This window comes from Neolamprologus brichardi, chromosome 15 (genome assembly GCF_056152115.1).
Source record: "Neolamprologus brichardi isolate AB-2024 chromosome 15, ASM5615211v1, whole genome shotgun sequence".
NCBI classification, from domain to species: domain Eukaryota; kingdom Metazoa; phylum Chordata; class Actinopteri; order Cichliformes; family Cichlidae; genus Neolamprologus; species Neolamprologus brichardi.
Genome location: NC_142118.1, coordinates 5,559,310 through 5,583,139, shown reverse-complemented (window position 1 = coordinate 5,583,139; position 23,830 = coordinate 5,559,310). Strand labels below are relative to the sequence as shown.

The following is a 23,830-nucleotide window of genomic DNA, read 5'->3' as shown; positions in this document are numbered from 1 at the left end:
CTGTATGTGTGCATTTTATGACCACTGTTTCAAAACAATGCAAAGATGCTGTCTGCAACAGTCCTACACCCACATACTTTACACAAACAGGAGTGTGCAGACAGTTTAGAGGTTCTGTGCTGCTCGGTCGAGAGCATTCCACATTTTAGCATTTGACAGATATTAACAAAAAAACAAAGTGATGACAGGACGCATTAGGAGCTGCATCGATCGCGCAGAATTGGAACATCCGCATTCGTCTTTGTGCTTCTGAAAAGCTGCTGGTGGCAGCGACAGTTGCACAGTAACCACTACAAAGTCCCCTGATAGTGCTGCTGTTTTCACACGCGCCACACAGATATTTATGGGCCTGAACGTGGTTTTTATTTACAGCACAGCTATCGCTAAAACAGCACAGACACACCAAACTGGACGATTTAGGCAAAGTGACTGGCACACGGCATGAGAAAAATGTCGCTAAGCCTGAGCTGCACAGTTCACAATTTTAAATGTCCTAAAATTGCTTTTGTATTTATGTCAACTAATGAGAGAGGCTCCAGCGCATCCTGCAAAATGAGCTGTGATTAGTGGAATTCATTTGCGGTATTATTATTAGCTTTTTTCACATCACACATTTTCTTCATCATTAACATTTCTTGTGGTTTTCTGCTGCTTTGAAGCAAACTGAAAGAAAAAAAACTGGACTGCTGGACTGTGGCTGTGTGGTTCCACTTAACATAACCACATTTATTTGTTTTCAAACAAAAATAAACCTCCATTCCTGGCGCCAAAGTCAGTATCAATAAATAAATTAAAGTGTCCAAATTTCTGCTTTTTATGACCACGTATGATTTCATTAAGACTTACTCGACTGCTCTAACATCTGAAATGTAAACAGGTGTCATATTAAAGCGATATTCATCAAAGCTTGTGCACATTTCAGTGTGAACGTGTGGTACCCCTCAGATACAGGCATGCATATTAAATGTTACACACACTGACCTGTGTGGCTTCCTCAACTACTGCTTTCTTTAGCATGTTGACATCGTCTAGCAGTGGCCCGTCTGTCTCCATGTCCATCGGACTCCCTGATCCTATTGAGTCCACATACACGACAAACTGCAGCACAGGAAGAGAAAGAAAAGTTAACCACAAAGAATCGCATTATCCAATATACAAGTTTGTGAGAGGTGCTAGCTTTAAGCAGAACTTTTCTCAATGACTTTAATCCTCAGCTTTTGGATTTCTCCACAATCCATCCTGTAACTTTCCATCTGTTGCTTCCACACATACACAAAAGAAAAAAGGAAGAGAAGAAAAACTAGAAACTCTTTTTCCTTTTTTCTCAGTTGGAGTGTTTGTCAAAACACCAACTGATGTTCATCACCAAAACATCAAACCCTGCTTGATTCGCACTGAGACACCCTGCAAACCACTGAGAGGTTTGCAGTACTGTCAGAATTGCTAGGTTACTATTTATTTGCTCACCTGTGGGTTTGCCTTTGCTAGATTCTCAATCTTCACCCATGCTTCTTCTCTCTCTTTCCATTTGGCTTTCTCTCTGACACACAAACACACACAGAGTCATCATAAGAGACTTCTTCAAACCAGAGAAGATTTGCTGAAAGATAAACTCACGTTAAAAAAGTTATGTACCCAAACTCTTTCAAGTTAAGAGATTGTGGTTTTAGTTTGTATCTACTTAGTCATCTTTTCCACTTCTAATGATGTTTAAACAATGTTTTCCATGACGTTTCTAACACTGTAATGAGAACAAGGAAACTGTAGCTTGCGCTGTATGTGTGATGTCTCCCTGCATTACTTACTTGCTTTTTTCTGCCCTGAACTGCTGGGTGCAGTCATCAAACAGTTTCTGGTTCATCTCCATAAAGAGCTTCAGAGCATTGTAAATCAACCCATGAATCGTCCTACAGACACAAAAAGGTTACCACAGGTCACTTGCTTTGCTTACGCACTATCCTCATAAACTTCATCATAAAGATAAACAGATAAATGGAGGGGGTGGGTGGGGGGAGCCTCACTTGTTCCAGTGGGTTTTGGAATTGCGGTAAAGGGCCGGGAACATGATGGGGAGGATCTTGGCAGCGTTGTCGCTGATCAGGCTCATGATATACTCATTATTCCAGTAGTACAGCGCTCGCTCTGCTACCTGACAACACAGTTTTGCACAGGGTTACGTGCGCACACAGACAAACAGAATGCACACTGTACGATTAACTAAAACACGCATCAAAATAAACAGGGATGTGGTTCAGACCTGAAAGTGCGGGCTTGACACACATTTGGCCAGCTGTCTGAAGAGGGGTTCCATGACTTTGACGAACTCCGAAGGCTCAATGACATCCAGTATCTCCTCCAGTTCGTTGAGGAACATAACTTCTTTTGGACTGTGGGTCTTTGGCCAATACTTTAACAATGCCATTACCGTCTACGCACACAGACACACAGGCAGGATACCAGGCTTATTAAAGAGGAAGCAGGAATGTTTGGACAGCCGATTTTGGTCAGCTATTAATCTGCTGATGGGGGATTACATGAGCTTACATTACAAAAACTATCAGTAGAAGCAGAAACAGTAGTCAACATATTCATAAAGTAGTTTAGTTGATCTCAGGGCCTTAATGCAAGCACACAAAATCCAAAACACCTTCCAGCAAGTTTGTGAGGACTTGTGAGCGTGTTTATGTTTGCTCCGACCTTACCCACCATAAAACAAACAGAGAATACTGTCTTGAGGAGTTTGAATGACGTATGTCAGAAAAGAGCTTGAAGGTCAATCGATAATAAAAAAAAAAAAATGCCAAAAAATCAATATCAAAATAAATAAATCTTACCGGTTCTGTAAGGGTGCTGTCCTTCTCTAAGAACTGTACCACACAGTAGGCCAGCTGGGAAATAAAAGGGAAAAAGAGGAAACGGCATTTGTTTTCATTTTGACAAAATCAGAAGTATCATAAATATTATTGGGAGAGAGATTGCACTCAAACTACAGAATCTACACAATAAAGTAACATCAAAGATGGCGGCTGTCCTAAACGTTCTAATCAGGCAAAAAAATGTTGCTGCATTGGCACATGAGCACAGTGTACGCTATTTTTAAACATTAGTTAGGGGTAAAAGGACCAGATTGTTAAGTTGAAATGTGCATTTTTATCGGGTGAACATTGAGAGGTAAAGTTATGACTAACTCCACATTTTTTATCATTGGATACATGCTTCACTGACAAAATAACTGCTTTGAGGCATTACCTGCATGTCTGCCAAGTGAAAAGACTTTGCTCGAGACATACTTTTGTTACAGCGTTTTGCTTAGCAGAGGAAGGCAGAGGAAAACATAAGAAAATTCCTACCTGTGGGTGATACACACTAAGGGACTTGACTTTGTGCAAAGGCAGGAGGACTTTCAGCAGGAATATCTTGTGCTCTTCTTTCAAAGGTAATGCAAATCCATTGATTATGCTGCGAGGAAGATTGTTATTAGAGAAGAAATTACTCTAGTTTACAATAATTCTGCATCTAAATATTAATTTAAAAAAAATACAGTACTGTGTAAAAGTCTTGAGCCACCACTAATGCTCTTATACATTTCTTCCAAGGAGTCAGCCTGTCATTTTTGAAATGGTCTTGAACAATAGTTCTGCAGGATTTCTGAAGCTCTTTCAAAGACTTTCTTTGGACACTGGCTGTTCTTTCACTCATTTTCAGTCCTTGTACTTGAACATTATCAGAGAAAAAATTTTTCAGCACAGACCTACGAGCACAAAATAATCTCTCAACTCATGGGATGAACCAGTAATATGTCCATACATAGCAACTTTGCAAATACCATGTGGCCTTTCAGGTGTTTACTGAAGCCTCATTAGAAATGTTCTAATGAAAATGACAAATCACACAAGGACTGGACTGAAATCAGTGGCAACAAGTCTTAAGGAGTGATGGCGTCAAAATCTGTATCCTCCACAATACAACTCCATCTGGAAAGCATCTGATTGCCAACAGCTTCATTTTTCAATTGCATCCAGAGAAGTGCTTTGAATGTCCTTCAAGAAGCCCGGAGAACCATTTCTGAAGACTACTTAAAGAGATCACAAGAAAGCTCAGGCTGTGTTGAAGGATAAAGGAGGCGTTACTAAATATTGACTCTTAAACTTACTAAAACTGTGCAAACTCACTTTTTGCCTCATATACTCTATTTCCATTTAAATTTGCAAATGGTATAAATCACTGCACCCTTTAGCCATTATCCTAGCAAACTACAAAGAAAAAAAGAGGTAGCTCAACACTTTTGCACATACTGTGTGTGTACGTACACACATATACTTATATACACACATAGGGGTGTACATAAGTGGTCTGCAGGTGCACTTTCGCTATCAAAATAAAAGAAGCGCACCAGATCAGAAGTTGCAACGCACGTTTGCGTACATAAGATTTTCTGGAGGAGGACAGCCTTTTTTTTTAAAACTCTTAAAGATGTCGTAGAAGCTCCTTTAAGCAATTACTTTGGTGTTCCTCCACCTCCAAAGAAATGTCAGAGGGAGTCCGCAAAAGAAACACGTATTCTCGTAAAGAAGAAGAAGCGCGTATTCTCGGAAAAGTGGTTGGAGGAGGTGAACTGGCTTCAAACAAATGATGAACACACAGAGATGTGGTGCAGAATATGCCATGAAAATCCCACTCTAGTGGACCAAAACAGTGCCTTTTATATGTATGCAAACGCACGATGCAACTTCATATCTGGTGCGCATCTTTTATTTTGATAGCGAATGCGCACCTGCGGACCACTTGTGTACGTGTATGTATGTACCACTTGTGTGTGTACACACACACACACACACACACACACACACACACACACACATAAAAAACAAACCTATATTTTGAGCCCTATACTGTGAACAGCAGCTGCTTTAACAAATCTAAAAGTATCTTACCTGCCTAGTATTTCCAGTAGTTCTGCAATTCCATTATGATGCTCAGTCTCATAAATGAACCTGAAAAAGGGCAAACACACACAAGTTAGCAATAATGTTGCTTTAAAAAAAACAAAAAAAAAAAACAAAAACAAGAACAAGAACAAACCATAAACAAAACAAGCACCATTAATGTAGCTATGGAAGACACACACTCACCTATAAAATATGTTATTAATCTGTTTTCTAATGTATGCTCGAAGGCCCAGGAACTTCCCATAGATGCGATGGAGAGTGGTCTTTAAAAAATCTCTTTCTCTGGGGTCTTCACTGTCAAAAAGTTCTAAGAGCTGAAGAAACACACACACAAAAAAAGGTTACTGGGACAATAAAATTAAACGTAACCGAGTACTACATACAATGCTCTTAAATGGGCATGTTACGGTTTTTATTCTTTCGTCACATTGATACTATTACAGAAATGCAGAAATGCATGCTCATACTAAACATGGCTAAAGCTTCAAACAATGATGTCAGTGTATGCGCAACTAATCTGAAAAAGCCAAAACTTCAGGCCTTAGGCTGCTTTAGTCACTAAACTTCAGACAAACATTGGCCTCAAATGACGTGTAGGAGAGCAGATATCCTCAATATGTTCTTTCCAGGCATCTGTGCGCACAGTCAAAGCTGTACACGCAGATGTCTCACCCACATGCACAAAGGCAGAGCAGCTAAAACAGCTTGTTTTAGACAGTGCACGAACAGAGGGGCTGGACCAAGCACCGATATACGATAAACAAGGATTATTTTGAACTATCAATCATGCAAAGCTTGTCTAGTTAAGAATAAAAATATTAAGGTGGAAATGAGCATCATAGCTCCTCTTTACAGAGAAAGAAGCTGTGCTCTAGCAACATGCTCACCTGCAATACAAACCTCTGGTCAATATACTTTTTGGCTATGTTTGGTTGAAAGTCTGGTGACTCTAAGAACCGCAGGAAGAACTCGTAGACGAGCTGTGGAAGAGGGGCAAAGACTTTAAAACAACAAAAATAGGTGAATAGGCTCTTTCTAACTAAACCATGTATGTGGGTGTGATGCACGTACCTGTAGATGCGGCCACGCAGCTTCTAGAGTGGGTTCATCTTCCTCTGGGTCAAACTCTGCACCGGTGGGGTTGGATGACGGCGGCAATGCCCTAAACATATTCACAGCAAACTGGGAAACAAAAACAAGAGGACAGACAGTCGGACATGCCAGATAAATATAAACTTGAAAAAGACATTTCCCCAACAGAAATCCAAACTACTCAAGGTAGCGGTGGCCTCTGCCCTTTTTATTTGCATAAAAACACAATATTTAAAAGATCACCATTTCTTTGTTTACGTAGGCTGCCAGTAACCTGTAGTAACAAATAGATCAAATCCATTGGACCATGTACTGTCCAAACTGCCTTTAAAAGACAAGTAAAATATTTCTATCAGCACAGACGTGTTTGAATGTTGCAAAATCCACTTTTTGCCATTTTTTAAACATTGTCTGGATCCACAAATTATGAGACGACTCTCCTCCTTCCTTTTCCTTCTTGAGCCCTTCGAGTTTACAACCAACTGAGACGTCAAAACCTGATAAGCACTGCCCCCGGCTGTGAAGGAGACCCGCCTTATTAAATTCCGAATGAGCAGCTGCTGTGGCTAATGTTACCTTAAGGTTTGAGTGTACTCCTACGAGCCACAGTTATGTCAAAATTGGAATGCTGTAATGTAATGAAAAGCAGATATTATGAAAAGCAATAAACAAGAACAGAGTGCAGGTTACTGTGTTTCATGTTGCTTTTTAATCAGCCTTTAGATTCGTTTGCTTCTCTCTGTTCTCGTATCTTCCTCTTTTTAACATTTCATACATTTGACTACGATGAATCTGTGTATCTGTGGACTGACTGTGAAATGTATCCATTTTTTCATGCTACATCCGCAGCACATATTAGGTATACTAGGCAAGTGAGCGTTGATTTGGGGATTGGTGTATATTCGTTTCTTCAGATTAAGAGCAAAAAATGTGCAGTATGGATTAGTTAATATCTGCAAAATACAGCAGACTCTGTAAGGGGCAAAGACGTTAAAACGTTATGGAAAGAAAGACCTGTGAAGTATTTTGAGATTACATTTTAAATACACATTGTGCAAACATATCAGACTTAAACTGTTTTTTAACAAGTCCAGTGTAATATATCAACTTTGAGGTATTGTTTGTATTAAAGAATTAATAAAAAGGTGGTAGGTGACTGGATATCAACAGTCTCTTGCGCTAGTTGTCCACACTGGCCTATTTCTGTGACTGTACAGACCTCAGACTGTGAAGAATCTATTTTGCCTGTGAGATGGCGCATTCAGAACTCCTTTGGGATTCCAGTCGATCAGAGGTCAAAGCACTCTCATTCACCATCAGGTTATTATTCCGAGCAGAAATCACTCCTTACTTTCAACAAATAGATCAGGACAACGAAACCACTGTTACAGTGCCATGTAGTGCAAATAATGCCTGTTTAAATAATGATGAACACTGAGATGTCAAAAATGCTCTGAAATACAGAAACCTTACGGAAGTAAATAATGTGCGAAGTTTTAGCATAAGAATACACAGAATACACTTTATTACCATAAAGGAAAATGTCGTGTCACACTTTACTTTGATCATAAAAGCCATCAGTGGACTTCAAAGAGCCCTTGTCTTTAAGGGGGTACGGGGACAGGCGCTGCCAGGAGTAAGAGTATATTTTTATGCTGATTTGACAGCTCAGTTGCATTTTCTGCCGCATTGATCAAATAAAGCCCAGGCGAAGGAGGACGGGGGGAAATTTGCACCTTGATCATCTGCAGTTTACCATGTGGCATTGAGGCCGGCCTTTGATTAACATCAAAGGCTTTGTAATTTGGCTTGGAAAAGCAAATTTGGCACCAGGAACACATTGAGACCACGACCTAAGAGGAACACCTCTCCAACACAGGAGCTCCAACACAGCTGCACTGGCAACACCCTGATTAAACGAGCAGTTTTCAGACCTACACCATTGAGGGGTACAAACAATTTAGGGTGTGCAATACACGAACAATCTTTAGACAAATTCAAACAAGAGACATGCTGGAGAAAACAAACAGATCACCTGGGTGCATACGAATTATTTAAATGATCTTAAAAGATTTGTGGCAAAAAAAACTACCAAAATAAAAACTAAAATGGGTGAAGTGAAAACCATCTTTCACTGTCAAGAAACCAAATACATTCTCATCTTAGCTGAAAGTTATAACCTTAGTCCCGCCACGCATTTTCCTCTTATTTTCGTTTGCTATGTGCATTTGTTTACCAATGAAAGTGTTGATCATGGGGTCCTCAGCTTTTATATGATATATCTGAATATCATAGTGAAAACCACAAAATGTTCGTTCCATGCTGCGAAAATGAAACTGAAGAAAACAAATCAGCTTCATCACAAACATGAAAAAGAAAGAAAAGGGAATCTACCGGGTGAGATGGCTCTTCGAGGCCATGTGGCTTCCACTGAGCCTTTTTTCACAATTACAACTTACACAATTTTACAGTAAGAGAAGTGACACGTGACATCTCGCTAACACGAAATAAAGCAATTATAAAGGAACAATGCAGAGTTTGTGTAAGTGAATATTTTTAAACCTAAACTACTAAACCATCCCCCAAACCATATTACACATTGCATATTCTATGGAATAAAAAGCTTTATGAGAAATATCATCAGCTATAGAACCACAGCACTAGTACATCACAGGACATTACAGATTTTAATGTTCTATTTTAAATCATTTAAAGCTTTCATTTATGGAAACACTGGTGGCAGAGTTTCCTCACACTTAAACTTGACTTGGGTGGGAGTCCCATGTATCTTGGCAACATACTTTGCATTTTATTTAAATTTTTTCCTCCATCTCAGACAATGATGTGACCTATTTACAACTGGAAAATTCCCTTACTCTTATTTTGAAAGTTAAGTTGACATAAGATGTAGCCTTTCGAGACAAAGTCCACACATACTTTTGCAATATGAGTAACCAAATTGCTTTTTATGCAAGGCTTTACTTTTTTCCAGGAGTTGAGTGATACAAAGTACAAAGATGGCTAACTAAGTTTAGTTAAGTATGTTCACTTATACTCTCTACTTATTAAACATTTGCCAGGTCAAAATAAAATAATAAAATAAAAACAACTGGTCCAAGCTTCTCATTTCCACTGTTTACTGTAATACTGACCATGTGAACCACTTCTGGGTAGATCGGTTCGGTGATGACATTCCTGTTGTGGGTGATGTACTCCACCATCTCGCTCAGCGCGGCTCGTTTCACCTCCTTCCATTTCAGGTCACTCAGTGGGTCTGAGACGAAATCGAAGAGAACGCAGCACTGACGCAACTTCTGGATAAACAGCTTCTCCTGCTCTGCAGGGGGAACATCTGTGAAACACGGAGAGAAGAAAGGCTGGAATTAAATTCAAATTCCCTTCACAAAGCCAAATGTCAATGATTTTTAACATTAGACAGAGCAGCAATGATACTGACAGGCTGACTTACTTTTAAAAGTTTTGCTAAGCAATCTCTTCATTTTACAACCATATTTTATTTTGCTGTGAGCCATCACAAAGGACTTATAATGTTATAGACTGCAAGGCATGTCTCTGAATAACTTTAGGTTTACTGAGCTAGTTCTGTGCTTGTTTGAGACAGAACGATTGCAGCTTTTGTGTGTGCGTTTTCATTTATTTGACAGTTCAGGAAATGCTGGATTTCCTACTGAAAACTCTTTAATAAAAACACCAGATACACATATTTTGTGCTTCTCCAGAGGAAAGAACGTTTCGACTTGCTGGCTTTATTCTGGGCATGACTGCGTTGTTTTTACAGACGTCACTGGAACTGTGAATTTGTGCACAGCAGCTCAGCTGTTAGCTTGGAGATAAGCATTTTGGTTGATAAAGCAGAATATATCCGGGTGGCACGTCACATGAAGATAATGAAGTTACCAGTGCTCCATGCATCAACTGTGCACAGCAGCTCTCTCTGTGCTGCCAGTGTACCCAGTGATGAAAGCCTGCTGACAGCCAAATAACAAATCACAGCTGCTTAAAGCAATAACCAATCACAGAGTAGAGCAGCCCTCCAGTTGACGTATCCGTGCGCCAACTGTTGTGAAATCCTTTTGGTAAAAAATGAAAACTGTTCATCCAAATGATTTCAAACTCAACTTTGCACACACATACACACGTTCCTCTAGTTATTAAAGCAAAAAGCAACCAATTCCACTTAGTGAGGTAATGACTGCTATGTTATCACCACATCAATGATGCAAAAGATCTAAATCACCCTCTGGGAATGTGGGGCCACACCTACCTGTGTATTATTATTAGCTTGCAATTAAAAAAAAAAAAAAAAAAAAACATCGCATGCTTTTGCAGCCAATGAATTTTGCACAATGAGCCAACCTCCAATCAGTGTCCGTTTAAATGATTTATAACCACTTGACAGCTTCCTCAAAGATATGAACGATTAGAGAAAAGTATGAAAACATTTTTTGTCTGCAATTAAGTAATTAAGTGACAATAACAAAGCTTCTAAACAGAATTATTATATATTAAAATAGATCATAATTTCAATCAACTTTCTGGACTGCTCAGAGGGAACTTGAACAGAGCTTGAAGGGTTTGCACACTCCATACATAATAAGGTGTACAACAGTGCAAGGTATGAAAGTACGGACGTTTTTATAAACAAGACCTACTCTAAATCTACAAGTAACCATTTTAGCAATTTTAGAAATAGCTATAATGTGCGCTCTCTCCCTTTATCAGCACTCAGGAAGAAGAGCTCTGAATAAAGTGCAACTTACTTTCACCTTTTTTTGACAAAAGTAGAAAGGACGCCATTACTACAAGCAGCCTATATAGCACCAAATAACCGCAGCATTATGCACTCGACTGTGATGGGGCCTTCACTAGGACACAGCTATTTCCCTTTTCTTTACAATGATCAAAACTGTCAGTAGCAGCCTATAATAAATGACACGAGTCACAGAGAGGAAGCTTCACCTCTGAATTAGCCTGAGCTGATCCGATTCCCAAGCTCCAGAAAATACCATGAAACCAAGAGAAGTGGATTGGTGCCCATTCATTTTCATCCAACACGGGGATTAGTGTCTTAAAACAGAATGTCACCTTATAAAACCTACCTATGGGGCAGCATTAATCTCTTCATCACAGTCTGTGATTCTTGAGTCTTTCTCTTCACCCCATTAACAATCTGCATGTGTACCCTACATCACCATGGTGACTGCAGGCAGAGACAGGACTTTGGACCAGGGGGTGACCACTGCTAATCAGAGACGCATGTCTGCTGCTTCTACACTGGAATCAAGAGACCGCTGAATTGCTGATCACATCAGCTATGGCTGAAGAAAGTGTCAGCAAAGGCATCATGCAAAACATGAATCATGGAGTAAAGTCAGTCAGTCAGCACTCCCTGCTACACTCAGTAATCTTACAGATACATTTATAAACGTGGCTTTCTTGAACACTTTGGAATAAAGAGTTAAAACAGCATGGTAATCTGTGATTATATATCTACAGTATTTTCTCTGCAGACCCTGCTTTGCATAAGTTGATACCAGACAAAATGTTAACAGCTGGCACCAATAAAATAGGTCAATTCTAAAAGATTCAGTAATGGAGGCAATGCTCACAGACTAGAACCTCAAATTGTGACTGACAGCACACCTCCACATTAGTCACAGAGGAAACGTTAGCATTTAAAACAGCATGAAACAAAGCTGTCTGAGGGCTACCTGTAAATCCTATAAGTTCTTTTAGGTAGACTACTCTTTTGGTTTATTGAACCAATAATGTATTTGCTTTATAATTTCCCAACACTGTTACAGTGTCAAAGCTTTGTGGTGAATCTTCCTTACTTCACTGTTGCTAACTTTCTTATCTAATGGCTCTTTGTTGGCTCTTTGTTGGCTCTTGTTTTACGTTTGTCTGTTTTTATACAAACAGTTATACATGCCATAAGATATTTTGAAAAAACTGGAAGATTTTTGCATTTATATTTAGAAGACTAACTGCCATATTCAAACTAATATCCGCAAACAGGATCTAATTGAGCACAGTAAAAGGTCAAACATCAGCCAAGCTCTCGAGCTTTTGCCACAACATCCGTGGAGAACACTAAAGGTGATCCATTTTGTATTTCTGGAACAAGTTGACATAAGAGTGTCTTCCTTTCCAATGAGGTGCACTAACTGTGAAAGTAAAACTCACGACCACTTTTTGTGTTCATGACTAAAATTCAGCTTGCTTCTGCTTAAGTGCGTACAGTGTGTTTAAAAAAATATATATATTAAGCCTTGTTTGGACAGTGAGCACAAATACTTGTCAAAATGATGAACAATCCTCTCTAAATGCATGCAAGTTAATAAAAATATTTATAAGTGTTAAGTTAATATAGTAGCATCTGTCTTACTAGGAAGTCTCAAAATTTTACCCTTAACTCTTTAACGCTTGAAATCCTACAAGGAGTAACCCTTTAAGGTCTTTTCTGAATTGAGCTGCTTATAGAACAAAATGACTGGGTGTGCAGATTTGTGAGGGTGGTCTCTGCTTATTCAGCTACCCTTTGAAAAACCAAGAAACCATCATAATGGTCATCAAACAACATCTTTACTGATAAACACTGAGGTGTCAAAATTTGTCATTAAGAGTAGAGGGGAGGTGGTCAAATGTGGTGTTTATAGCGAAAAGAGTAAGATGAATACAGAAAAACAGTTGCCGAGTTATTTGAGGCTTAGTACACCTGCATCAAGTTTTGTTCCTATTACTGTTACAGGCCGACTCACGAGCACCTCGACTCATCAGCCTCTGAGTGCTGAGAGGTCTACCAGCTCCTGTTACACAACAGCACTAGGGTTTCTGAACAGACCTAAAATATTAAGAGACCTGCTGTGCAACTGCAGACTTCACACACAAGCGTCTCTGCATGGATCAGTGACTAACCTTTACTCATCTAAAAGCTCCAGCATGCATACAGGAAACCAGCCACGAACACAAATTGCTTCTAAGCACAACTCTTGACTCAGACGTTCTGTACTACGGAATATGAAAATAACTGATTAATAAAGTGCCCCTAATGGCAAATGTGGTGCGCTTACCATCTGTTACTTCAGACACAGGATATCCGAAGGAGGGACCGGTGGCTTTCTGCCATAACTTGCTGTAATTATCACTATGCATATAAATGTCACGAGACCATGTTAACAGCCACATAAGCAACACCGTGATACTGACATCACTGTGACAGCAGCAAGCATATGAAATAATTGGCTGCATGTTAAACACACACTGCCACTTCATCTAGAGACAGCTTCCAGCTTCCTTAAGTTTGTCTGAATCAACGGCAACTCAAAAAGAACACTGGAGCTACAACAACATCAAACAACCTTTCCACTTATGTTAGTCACATTGCACCAATACAATACAGACATATACAAACTAAAAACAAGCTTTAACCTCACTTCCTATGACATCAATAGTGTTGATGGGGGAGGGGAGACTCAAAACTAACAATCTTACACCCCCCCCCCCCCCCCCCCCCTCTCTAAACTAAAGCTAAGCTTTGCAATGTCTTGGCAGAACCCTTCCTCGCTGACATACAGACACAATCACCTCCTTTCTCTTTCAAAAACCCTCGTGCAAACAACACTAAAAAAACTCTTAAACTCGCCTCCACAAAAGTAATGATACATATAATATCAAGCTTTTTTTTTCTTCTTCTTTTTTAAATCACCAGCTGTGGCTGCTTAACACTCAAGCCCACCTCCTCTTTAAACAGACCAGTACACAGCAGCAGATTTCCTATTCTCACCTCTAAAATGCATGAGGGCCACAGGCTGGAAAGGCCCATTGGCGCTCGGTCCATCCAGAACCATCCCGCCGGCAGCTCTAGTACATGCCAACATCAGTGAGCTGAGGCAGGAAACAGGAGAGAAGAGGGTAGCCCAGGCTAAGGCGAGGAGCCAGCCTCCATTTTAGCACGAACGCTGAGCAGAAAATGAAGCTCCCCTGCTGCTGGAGGGAACCAGCTAGTTAGTGATGTCATCCCACACAGAAGCAACCTGGTTGGTTAGCTGCAATCACATGGGCGGGCTGTCAGAATAAATAAACATGAGGAAAGAGACTGGCTGTTGGAGTGGGGAGAAAAGGGGTGGGCCAGTTACTGTGATTGGGCCATAAGAACCTACATCTGTCAAGGAGTTTTTAAAGCACAAACAACTCGCCTGAATTCCATTTAACCGGTTCTGAAATAACCACAAATGGAATAATAATACCGTGGAATACAAATAACTGTACAACATGTAGGTTGCTTGTAAGAAGCAGAGGACAAAGGAAACAATTTATTTCTCTTTTAGTCTTTAACTCCCAACAACACCCACATGGAAAAGAAATAAGAAAAACTTATAAAAGACTTGCATCAGCTTTAGCTTGCTTCATATAGTGAATCATGTAAGGCTTATATGATTTACTCATGAAAGTGGCCACTTTCTCATTACTTTCACATATTGTTTTAGGAAGTATCCAAAACATACAAGTTTCATGTATATAATTTTTCAAGGGATCTTATATCTGTTTTCACTCTTGTAAGCTTTTCATACAAGTTTCACACAAGACAAATACAAACTTTAGAAGATCTATATATATATTTTCCATATTGGCAAACCTAAATAAAACAACAAAATACAACAAGGTGTTCAGTGCTTAATGTCACCTTACACTGGTCATCAACTAGTGAACCTTTTTTTAATGTCTGCTGCCATTTCCAGCATGCGTGCCAACTTTGTGAGCGTGTGTCTGTGTTTGCATGACAGATGGCTCTTCGGCAGCACGGCCTGAGCCCAGGTGTATGTGACAAGAGAAACAGGAAGGCAGGAAGTCTCAATGTGAGCAACACAGGATGTGCATATGCAGAAAGCCACATTTTGAATCAGCAGCACTGGGGAACAAAAGCCTGCACTGTAAACCTTTGCGGGCACGTCGGTGACACAGACAATTAAAAGCAACAAATCCATACTCCCAGTCACTGGCGTAGCACTCCCAAATATAGTAACCACTGCACCCTTAGAATACAATAGGGCTCTGTAAAACTCTGCACACAGACACACACAATCAGAACATACACCGACATATTTTATTTTTTGGTGCATGCCGTATGTGTCATCATACTGAAAGTACAGTAAGCACATACAGACAAGGTGTCGAAACAGTGATTCAGCTAAAGTCATAAGCATTCCTATGCACGAAGAATAACGACGCAAATACAGTGTAGATGGGTGTGAATTAAACAGATTTGGACTACAGTGACATATAATCCAATAATATTTGCTGCATAAGAAAGCCACCGAGGAGAAAAGACTGTACAAAAAGACTTTGCTTACCCCATTAGAATGAACATTTCATAACCGTAGCTGTGTGACAACCCACAAACATTTCTATTAAAATGTGTGTATGGAATACTAGCCTTCGCATTTACTTCTCTTTTGTGAAGGACAAAAAGCGACATTATTTTTTTTGCACTATGATTGCTGTCATTTCAGTGATTGGCAGCGTTAGCTAAGATTACATAAAACTGGCCGAGCAACTACAGCAAGGCAACAGGGTTGTTTTTCCTATGCAGTTTCTGCATAATATGCAAAGAAGGAAGACATTCATATACTCTTGACTGCTTAAAAGTAATTAGGGGAATCAATATTTCTGAATAATATTGTCCAGCAGATGTAACTGTATACAGAGGTTTGGTTAAGCTCAGGGCGATCGTGGCTCGATCGAGTTGGGAGCTTGCCTTGTAATCGGAAGGTTGCCTGTTCGAGCCCCGGCTTGGACAGTCTCGGTCGTTGTGTCCTTGGGCGAGACACTTCACCCGTTGCCTACTGGTGGTGGTCAGAGAGCCCGGTGGCACCAGTGTCGGGAGCCTCGCCTCTGTCAGTGCGCCCCAGGGTGGCTGTGGCTACAATGTAGCTTGCCATCAAGCTACATTGTGTGAATGTGTGTGTGAATGGGTGGATGACTGGATGTGTAAAGCGCTAGTAAGTAAAGCGTTATACAAATAGAGGCCATTTATCATTTAAGCTCAAAAAAGAAAAATAGAACACGCAAAACTGTTTTGGAAGTTTCACACTTTAAAAAAAAAACACTGTTTTAGGCTAATGTAATGTTTGTGCAAAATGCATTTTGTGTGGTATTTCATAAAGCACATAATGGTGTCACGGTTCCTCCCTGTGGGTTTGTATTTCTCCGCTGGAGGTGCAGGAGGTTTGGTGTGGTTCGAGTCAGGCTGCTGTTTGTTCTTGCACGCTTCTTGTATTGCCACTGTTGCTCCTGCTACACAACCTTGAGCTTGTATACGTGTTTGTCTGCAGGTTAGAGAATGTAAAGAGTCTTACACTAAAGTCAACTGTACAAAATGGGAACAACTACACCCCTAATGGATGTAATACTTAACATCTAGTGTAGTTGGTCCTAATATATACGATAATGGAGCACTTCATCAGGAGGAACTAATCTGGGCATATAAAGGGCTCTTTCTTGCCATTTTGTACCTTAGGCATAGTGCATCCCATCTGTAGATCTGCTGTTCTGACCATGAGAAAATACTGGATTACTCATTACAAATGCTACTTTGGCACATGCATTCACCAAAGTCGAGCTTTCTGCTGTGTCTGTGCTATTTTTTAAATGCGAAGAAACTTGTGAGATTGAAACCATGCTTGTGTTGTAGCAGAGCTTTTTCTAAACATATCATTGATTATCAGGAGCACTGCCTAAAATACACAACGAAGTGGTTCATTCACAGGTCTGCTGGTCTTCAAGGTCATGGTCCTCTGTAAATGCTTAAGGCTCCGATCTATTTGGAGAAACAGACTGATCGACGCAGCTGAGGACACAGGCTCTTTAAACAGTGGCTGAACTTAGGCAGCTTCCAATGATAGAGACATCTTTATCAAGATCCAACCTATTTTTTCTTCTTCTCGTAACACAAAGATGAATCACAAAGCGATGATACATGCTGATCTGTATTAGTCACATTAGAAGCAGATATATTAAGAAACAAAGCCCAGATTTGTTCATTGTGCCACTAAAAATGTTGCACAAGTGGAAAACACCTGTGGCTGATGACTGCAAGATAAACACGCTTGGAGATCGCATTTAATGTTGCAGATTAAACCTGGTAACTTGAGGAATGTGTTATTTTAATATGTACAACAGTTTAAAAGCTTAAAACGTTTTTCAAAGTCCAAAAACAAGTTTTAGACCTGCAGATACAGTAAACTGGCATGTGTGTGAATTAATTAAATACCATTTTCAATATTTACTATTCTTCCAAACAAAAGACCACCAATTCAGATACAGTGTCATGTTTTTTAGTAGGATCCTGTCATTTCTGAATGTTGCTGATGCATAAATGAAATATTCACTGCTTAAATATAGCAATGTGTCTCATTCTCTGACTTCTAGCTACAAAACCCTTCTAGAAGCAATGCTGAAGAGTCCAATCATGCAAAACCAGTGCACAGCTTGAGCAGTTTTAACACCATGATCACTGCCAGTGACTTTTTTTGTATTTTTATTCATATGAAATTTCTGACCCGGGAAGTTTCTCTCCTAGTTGTAGGGGCCTTTTTCTGCTTGCACATGTATTCAAAGTTAAAGACGTTTCTCTGACATGACATGACAAGTATTGATTTAACGTTAAGATTACTTCCTGGAAGCTTTAGAATGTAATTAAAAGACAACCGCAGTAAAAGCAACATTTTGATTCACAAAAATAAAAACTGACTGACGTACACTTTAGTAGTTTGACTTAGACCTGTGTTTTCTGCTAACAGTCAGTGACACCTACTAAACAACTGTATTACAGGTAGCAATAGCAGAACTAAACACACAACTTATTTCGTTTTAACATCTTCACATGTTTCCTGTCATTATCCTGTCTCCCTAGTGCTAGACTGAAAAAATGCTTAAAAAAACATAACTGCTGACCATATAACTTCTGTCATCTTTACTGTTTATCCCTCAAAATGAAGATGACTGTACACTGAAGAAGTCAAACATAACTAGCTGTTGGTACACAGTGTGACACCAAAAAAAATAGCTCCAACCCTCTGAGGCATGAACCTCTGAAAGTCCCCTGTGATATGTCACACCAACATGTCAGCAGCAGATTTCTTATATTCTGTGAACTGTCAGAAGCACTGCAGCTTATTAGACTTGGGACAGCCCACTGTCTCCAGTAGGGATGGGTATCGTTTAGATTTTATCCGATACCAGTACCAAACCGGTACTTTTGAAACGGTGCCGGTGCTTAAACGGTGCTTGAACCAGTGCTTAAAGAATGAAGAACACAAACTTTGTCCAAAAACCTCTCATGTTCAGCTGTTTTTTTGTAAAAAGATAACAATGTTAGCCTTTTCTGCAGCTATAGGGCATATATGGTATCACTCTTGGCTGGAAGCAGTGCTTAAACAATGGAGGAAAAAAAACAAACTTTATCCAAAAACCTCTCATGTTTAGCTGTTTCCCACTTTTTCTTTGGTCATTTTAGCCTTTTTGGCCAGGGTGAAGGGAGTATCTGCCATCAAACAAGAAGACAGCCGCATGCAACTATGATGGTGTTTGCTAGTTCACCTTACATGCATTAATGTAATAACGTGGTTAGCCTATTGAACGTAAATTACACTAACAACATTAAGCTACTCACGCAGAGAAGAACGGCTGCTGCTGCCATCATCATCCGTCATCATTTCTGCTACACTGGCAGGGCTAGGGGCCAGGACGCTCCTCTTCAGGTTTTTGGGGGATGTTGCTAACTCCGGGTCCGATAACAGGCACCACACCCGCAGTAGATGCGCTCGGTGTGAGGTCTCGCAGCAAGCTATCAAATATGGCGCATTTCTCGGCTTTTAAAAAAACGCTATGCGTCGCCAGGTGTTTCATCAGATTCGAGGAGTTACCTCCTTTGCACAGTATCACCTTAAAGCACTTGTTGCAGGCTGCTGAGTTTGCATCTTTTGCTGTGAAGTACAGCCAGACTGCTTCGCCTTGGGCATTTTTAATCTGTAGCTCTGCTCTAAAAGAACGTACGTACCTGGCCCCGCCTACTATCCTCGGAAACGTAAAATGATTGGCTAGAATCTAAAGTGTATCACAGCTCAGAAAAAAAAAGCACCGAAATAAAGCAACGAAATGTGAGCTGCTTTTCGGTCTGGTTACTACCGTTTATGTCAGAACCGATACCGGTACCCATCCCTAGTCTCCAGCTGTCCCTGCTCCGTGCTTCGTCATTTGTGTCCATTGTGTCTTTGACTAGTGCTGAAGCCCGTGTACCGTTCTCACCGATAAGATTCATTTCAGACAATTAATAATTTACAATGAACTACGCTCATTCAACAGGAGAAACACAACAACGGGAGAAACATATAACAATTTGTGAAGCATAAACTAAATCCAAACTACTTTGAATACTAGTAGCTACATGTTTATAAAAGAGCAGAAATGTCCCAACTTAACCTGTGACAATAAAAATAATATTTTATATCCTGTACCCACCAGAATCTGCCGTGACATAGGCATTTAGCCTCGTCACTATCTGTAACATTTTACTCTACACAATTTTTCTCTCATCCAACTGTTTACTCAGTAAAACATATCTCAGAGTTAGCACGAACTACTGTTCACAGACTAATAAACATTCTCGGTCATTATGATTTCATTATGTTGTTTTTGTAAGGCTTTTCCTGGTGTCCTTCTGTTTAAGTGTTTTATTTTCCTTATGTTTTCTTTTTTACATTATGTACAATGTTTGCATATCTGCGGTCTGCCGACTGTTAGTTATATCCATTAAAGTGCCCCTTAAAACAGTTTCACATTATAAAGGAACATGGAAAAGTTTTGCATTGCCATCAAGCATCGTCTCATTAAAAAGCTAAGGACTGTAAATCCCATGTAATTTCATACACTATGTTAACTAAGTATTATCTGTTTTTAAACTTAAAACTCTGGTTACAAGTAGATATACTTATGTCTTTCAACATCACCTCTCATATTTGACACTCTAGCCACAAGGTGGCACCAAACCCTGTGAGACCAAGGCTCCATGAAGGAGAGCTCCTGCTTTAAAAGAGAACCCATACAGAGGGAGCAACTGTTGTTGTTCTGTGCTTTTTGGCACATGTATATAACACTTGCAACGAGACAAAGAAAGAGGAATTAATCTCCTGTTTACTTGCCTCAGTCAGACAGATCTCCAGCTAAACATTATGCCAAACACAAAAACACAAGTTTGGATTTGTGTATTTTGTCTTATAAAATCTACACACAAAAAAAACGGCAGCTCACCACATCGAGTTTCAACAGAAACCAAACTATCGTCCAAACAAATGCAAAAATTTGAACCATACAGTCAAAGAAAGCACACATGAATCTGGAAGTTCATGGGAAAGGCCTGCTTCTGGTCAGGGTTTTTAAGTCTCGCCTCAACTTTGCGGCTCTGCGGGACAGGCTCACGGACATGTGTTTCCATCAGGAGGTGGTGAACATGCCTGGAATGAAAACAGGCCAAGCGAGGAGCCTGTTTGGACAGGACTAAGTGATAACATCTACTTGGCCACTGTGGGATAATGTTTTGCAGAATGTTATCAAAGCTCTCATTGGGGTGTGGGAAGTGAGCAGGCTGTATCAGAAATGAAGTTAAGCCTATTGGTTTCCTCACACGTTACAAAGGTAACGGCTAGCTAAGATAAAGACACAATCATTTTTTTATGGCAGAGCAAAAAGACACAATGAACAATAAATGGCCTGTTATCATGTTGCCACCTTAGGAAATCCAACTTTGCTCTACTTGCCAAGGTTTCCAAAAACAGAAATAACATTCGTAAATTGAAGAACGCTGCCTTTGCTCTACTGTGAGCTTACAAGCCTCCCACCGATGACGAAAAACAAAAACAAAAGCGCTCTTTTCTGCACACACGGCATCAGTGCCAGAACGTCCACAACATTGAGTGTTCAATGTTTGCTAGACAGACACGGCACAGAAAAATATCCTTTACCAAATACAGAAACTTTTGAGCAAGTAACCCAACGAGACTGCATTCACCACAATTCGGGGTTACAACAGTTCCATAAACTTTACACTGCTGTTGCATCAACTGTAAATAATCTAACAATCCAGGAAATATCTGTCCTTGAAAGGAGATGGATAATTCTCCCTACCCACTCTGAAAGTGTCGGGCACATTTCCAATGTCCCAACTTTGTTTCACTTACTAATAGTCATCTGGGGACCACTAAAATACCCTTTTCCTACGAGATTCATATTTTTCCTGAGTCTGAACATTTAGAAAGAAACAGAAACAGTATAACCAATTCCTGTTGTGCCATTGCCACTATCAGTTATAAAATTGTTTTTGAAGTTTAATTACATGATTATTTAACAGCTAACAATGTCAATATAACTGTCTATAAAGCGTATCACTATGTTAGGTAACTATAATTAAACTACTGAGAAATGATGCGTGCAGTCATCCATGTATACACAGGACAATGCTGACAATATGCATTTAATGTGTCGCAGCAGTGTTTGCTCATTGCTTTGGATCTGGCACTGAACTTGGACACTAAATATCCATATACATCTGTAAAGTTCACGAGGAAAGACAGCAGGAGGAATAGTAGTAGCTGGCAGACATGTCTTATCTGCTCACTGGCAACATTCGGAAACACAAGGGCCGTGGAATTAAAGCTTTATCTCTGGATTACCACTAAATATAGATGCTTGGGTTAAATCCAGAGCAAAATCCATGCCATGCTTGTCCTCTGTTTGTTTCCACATATTGCATAATGTCATGTTCAGCCTGGTATTAAAATGGGGGTGATGCAGCAAGGGATGCTCATGGGCACTTCTGTGGGGAAGGAGTGACTAAATAATTGAGTATGTGCTTGTTAGTACATAATTCTGTGAGGTGTGCACTTATCTAGATCTGCATTTGAGACATTTCTTACATATTAACATACACAGGCAGACCAGGTAGTTTTTTCTCCACCTGCCAAATTTGGTTGATTTGATTCTTGAATTCTGTGCAAAACCCCGAAGCGTGAAAACATTACCTCAACTCCGTTCTCTATGAATACATAACAAATGCAAATTCTCCCAAATCGAGCGCACTCTGTAGTTCATTATGTGATTACATGAAATGGATTTCAGACTGTTGCACAGGTGAATACCTTTAAAAGCAGGAAGTTTCTGCAGTTCCCTGTTGTTGCTCAAGCTGAAGCGAGAGGAGCTCTGCCTCTTGTCCTTTTTGACAGGTGTCTGGGAACCTGGCTGCTTCCCCTTTAGTAGCTGAGTTGTTGGAGGAACACTATTGCTAGTCTTCCTGTTAGAGCTCTGCTGAAACAAGAGAAAACACACATTAGTTACACGGACATAAGAGCAAAGACACACTAAAAAAAAAAAAAAAATATGCAGGTATAAAATATGGGCGAATGAACCTCTGTAGAAATCTAATAAAAATGTGTGCATGCAGCCACCAGCCAAGGAGCACAACTGGTACTTTTAATTATATACTAGAGGTGGGGGGAAAAATCGATACTGTGTAGTATCGTGATATTTTGCTTGCTAATAATGTATCGATACAGGGACAGCAGAAATCGATATTTTGTTACAAAAATGTTTGTGCTCTGACTTCAGAGCATGTTGATCAGCTCCTTTTTCTGAGCAAGAATCCTGACATTCCTTTACTGTCCAAATGTGTTTAACTTTTTTTTTATGGCAGCAATAAACATGACAGTTTACTTTTTCACTCCTCTTGCTTGTTTTATTTTAATTAAGTTTAAAACTTTTTTATTTAATGTAAAATTATATTTTGTTTTAATTTACTTTCAAATTCTTCAGTTGCTGAATGGGCTGTATAGTTTTCACAAATTGCATAGTTCAGAATAGCTATAATTGTACCAGATGGTTGCATTCAGTTAAGTTGGACTAGACTGTAATACAAACCGTTCAGTTTGTCAACATTAAAACCGACTGAAATGAGAGAAAGACTGAGTGTGAGACTTTGATATTAGATAAAATGAATATTGATAAAGTTTACTTTTATGTACAGAATCTGAATATCGCAAAATATTTTTAAAAATTGCAATAATATCGTATCGTGCGTTAAGTATTGTGATAATATCGTATCGTGGGATGTATGGGGATTCCCACCTCTATTATATACACTGAGTTGCCATCCACTTGACAAAATGCTCATTAAAAAAACAAAACTGTTTACCAAATGTACAATTACACTTACTCTAATGTACAATTGCTCTTTACAATAGTGCATCATCCTGATGTGGGATCACCTGAAAGCAGCAAGTTCAACTGATCCAGCCTTCCTACTAGGATCCATTTATCAGTGTGGACCTGATGACACAGAGCTTAATTCACCTGATGCAGCTGTGGAGCTGTGTCAGTCTGAGTCACAAGAGATTTATCAAATTCACTTAAGACCCAGACAAAGTTGGCCACAGTCTGAGCCACACTACAAGACAGACAATCAGTCTGTGCCACTATAAAGCTGTTGTGTGTAGTGGAAAATACCGCTGTGCTGACCTCTGCTATGAACTCGATTACATATTAATGTACTGGAAAGATCTGAATTAACTCGTGTAAGTATATTAGGCCAAAGTAGAAACATCTGTCATCTATGGTTCTTCTCATTTAATGCTTCAAATGTTCATTTGTCAGTTATGGTTGCTGACAACAAGCCAAATGAAAGCTACATATATATTACATAACAGCCTTTACAGTTCTGC

At 39.7% G+C, this 23,830-nt stretch overlaps 1 protein-coding gene across 3 annotated transcripts in view; it reads right to left on the bottom strand.

Moving 5' to 3' along the window:
* ppp2r5cb (protein phosphatase 2, regulatory subunit B', gamma b) overlaps positions 1-23,830 on the bottom strand; it is a 30,965-nt gene that overhangs the window by 3,424 nt on the left and 3,711 nt on the right. Inside the window, exons 3-15 of one of the 3 annotated variants that reach the window (XM_087851891.1) lie at positions 22,256-22,421; positions 9,194-9,393; positions 6,021-6,131; positions 5,837-5,929; positions 5,133-5,263; positions 4,935-4,994; positions 3,351-3,459; positions 2,835-2,888; positions 2,258-2,428; positions 2,022-2,149; positions 1,806-1,907; positions 1,468-1,540; positions 982-1,098 (exon numbers count right to left, since the gene is read on the bottom strand). In XM_087851891.1, coding sequence (XP_087708017.1) covers positions 982-1,098; positions 1,468-1,540; positions 1,806-1,907; positions 2,022-2,149; positions 2,258-2,428; positions 2,835-2,888; positions 3,351-3,459; positions 4,935-4,994; positions 5,133-5,263; positions 5,837-5,929; positions 6,021-6,131; positions 9,194-9,393; positions 22,256-22,421 — 1,515 coding nt within the window. Of the gene's footprint in view, positions 1-981; positions 1,099-1,467; positions 1,541-1,805; positions 1,908-2,021; positions 2,150-2,257; positions 2,429-2,834; positions 2,889-3,350; positions 3,460-4,934; positions 4,995-5,132; positions 5,264-5,836; positions 5,930-6,020; positions 6,132-9,193; positions 9,394-13,848; positions 14,091-22,255; positions 22,422-23,830 lie in introns of those variants that run through there. The other 2 variants (XM_087851892.1, XM_087851893.1) reach the window with 2 other exon arrangements.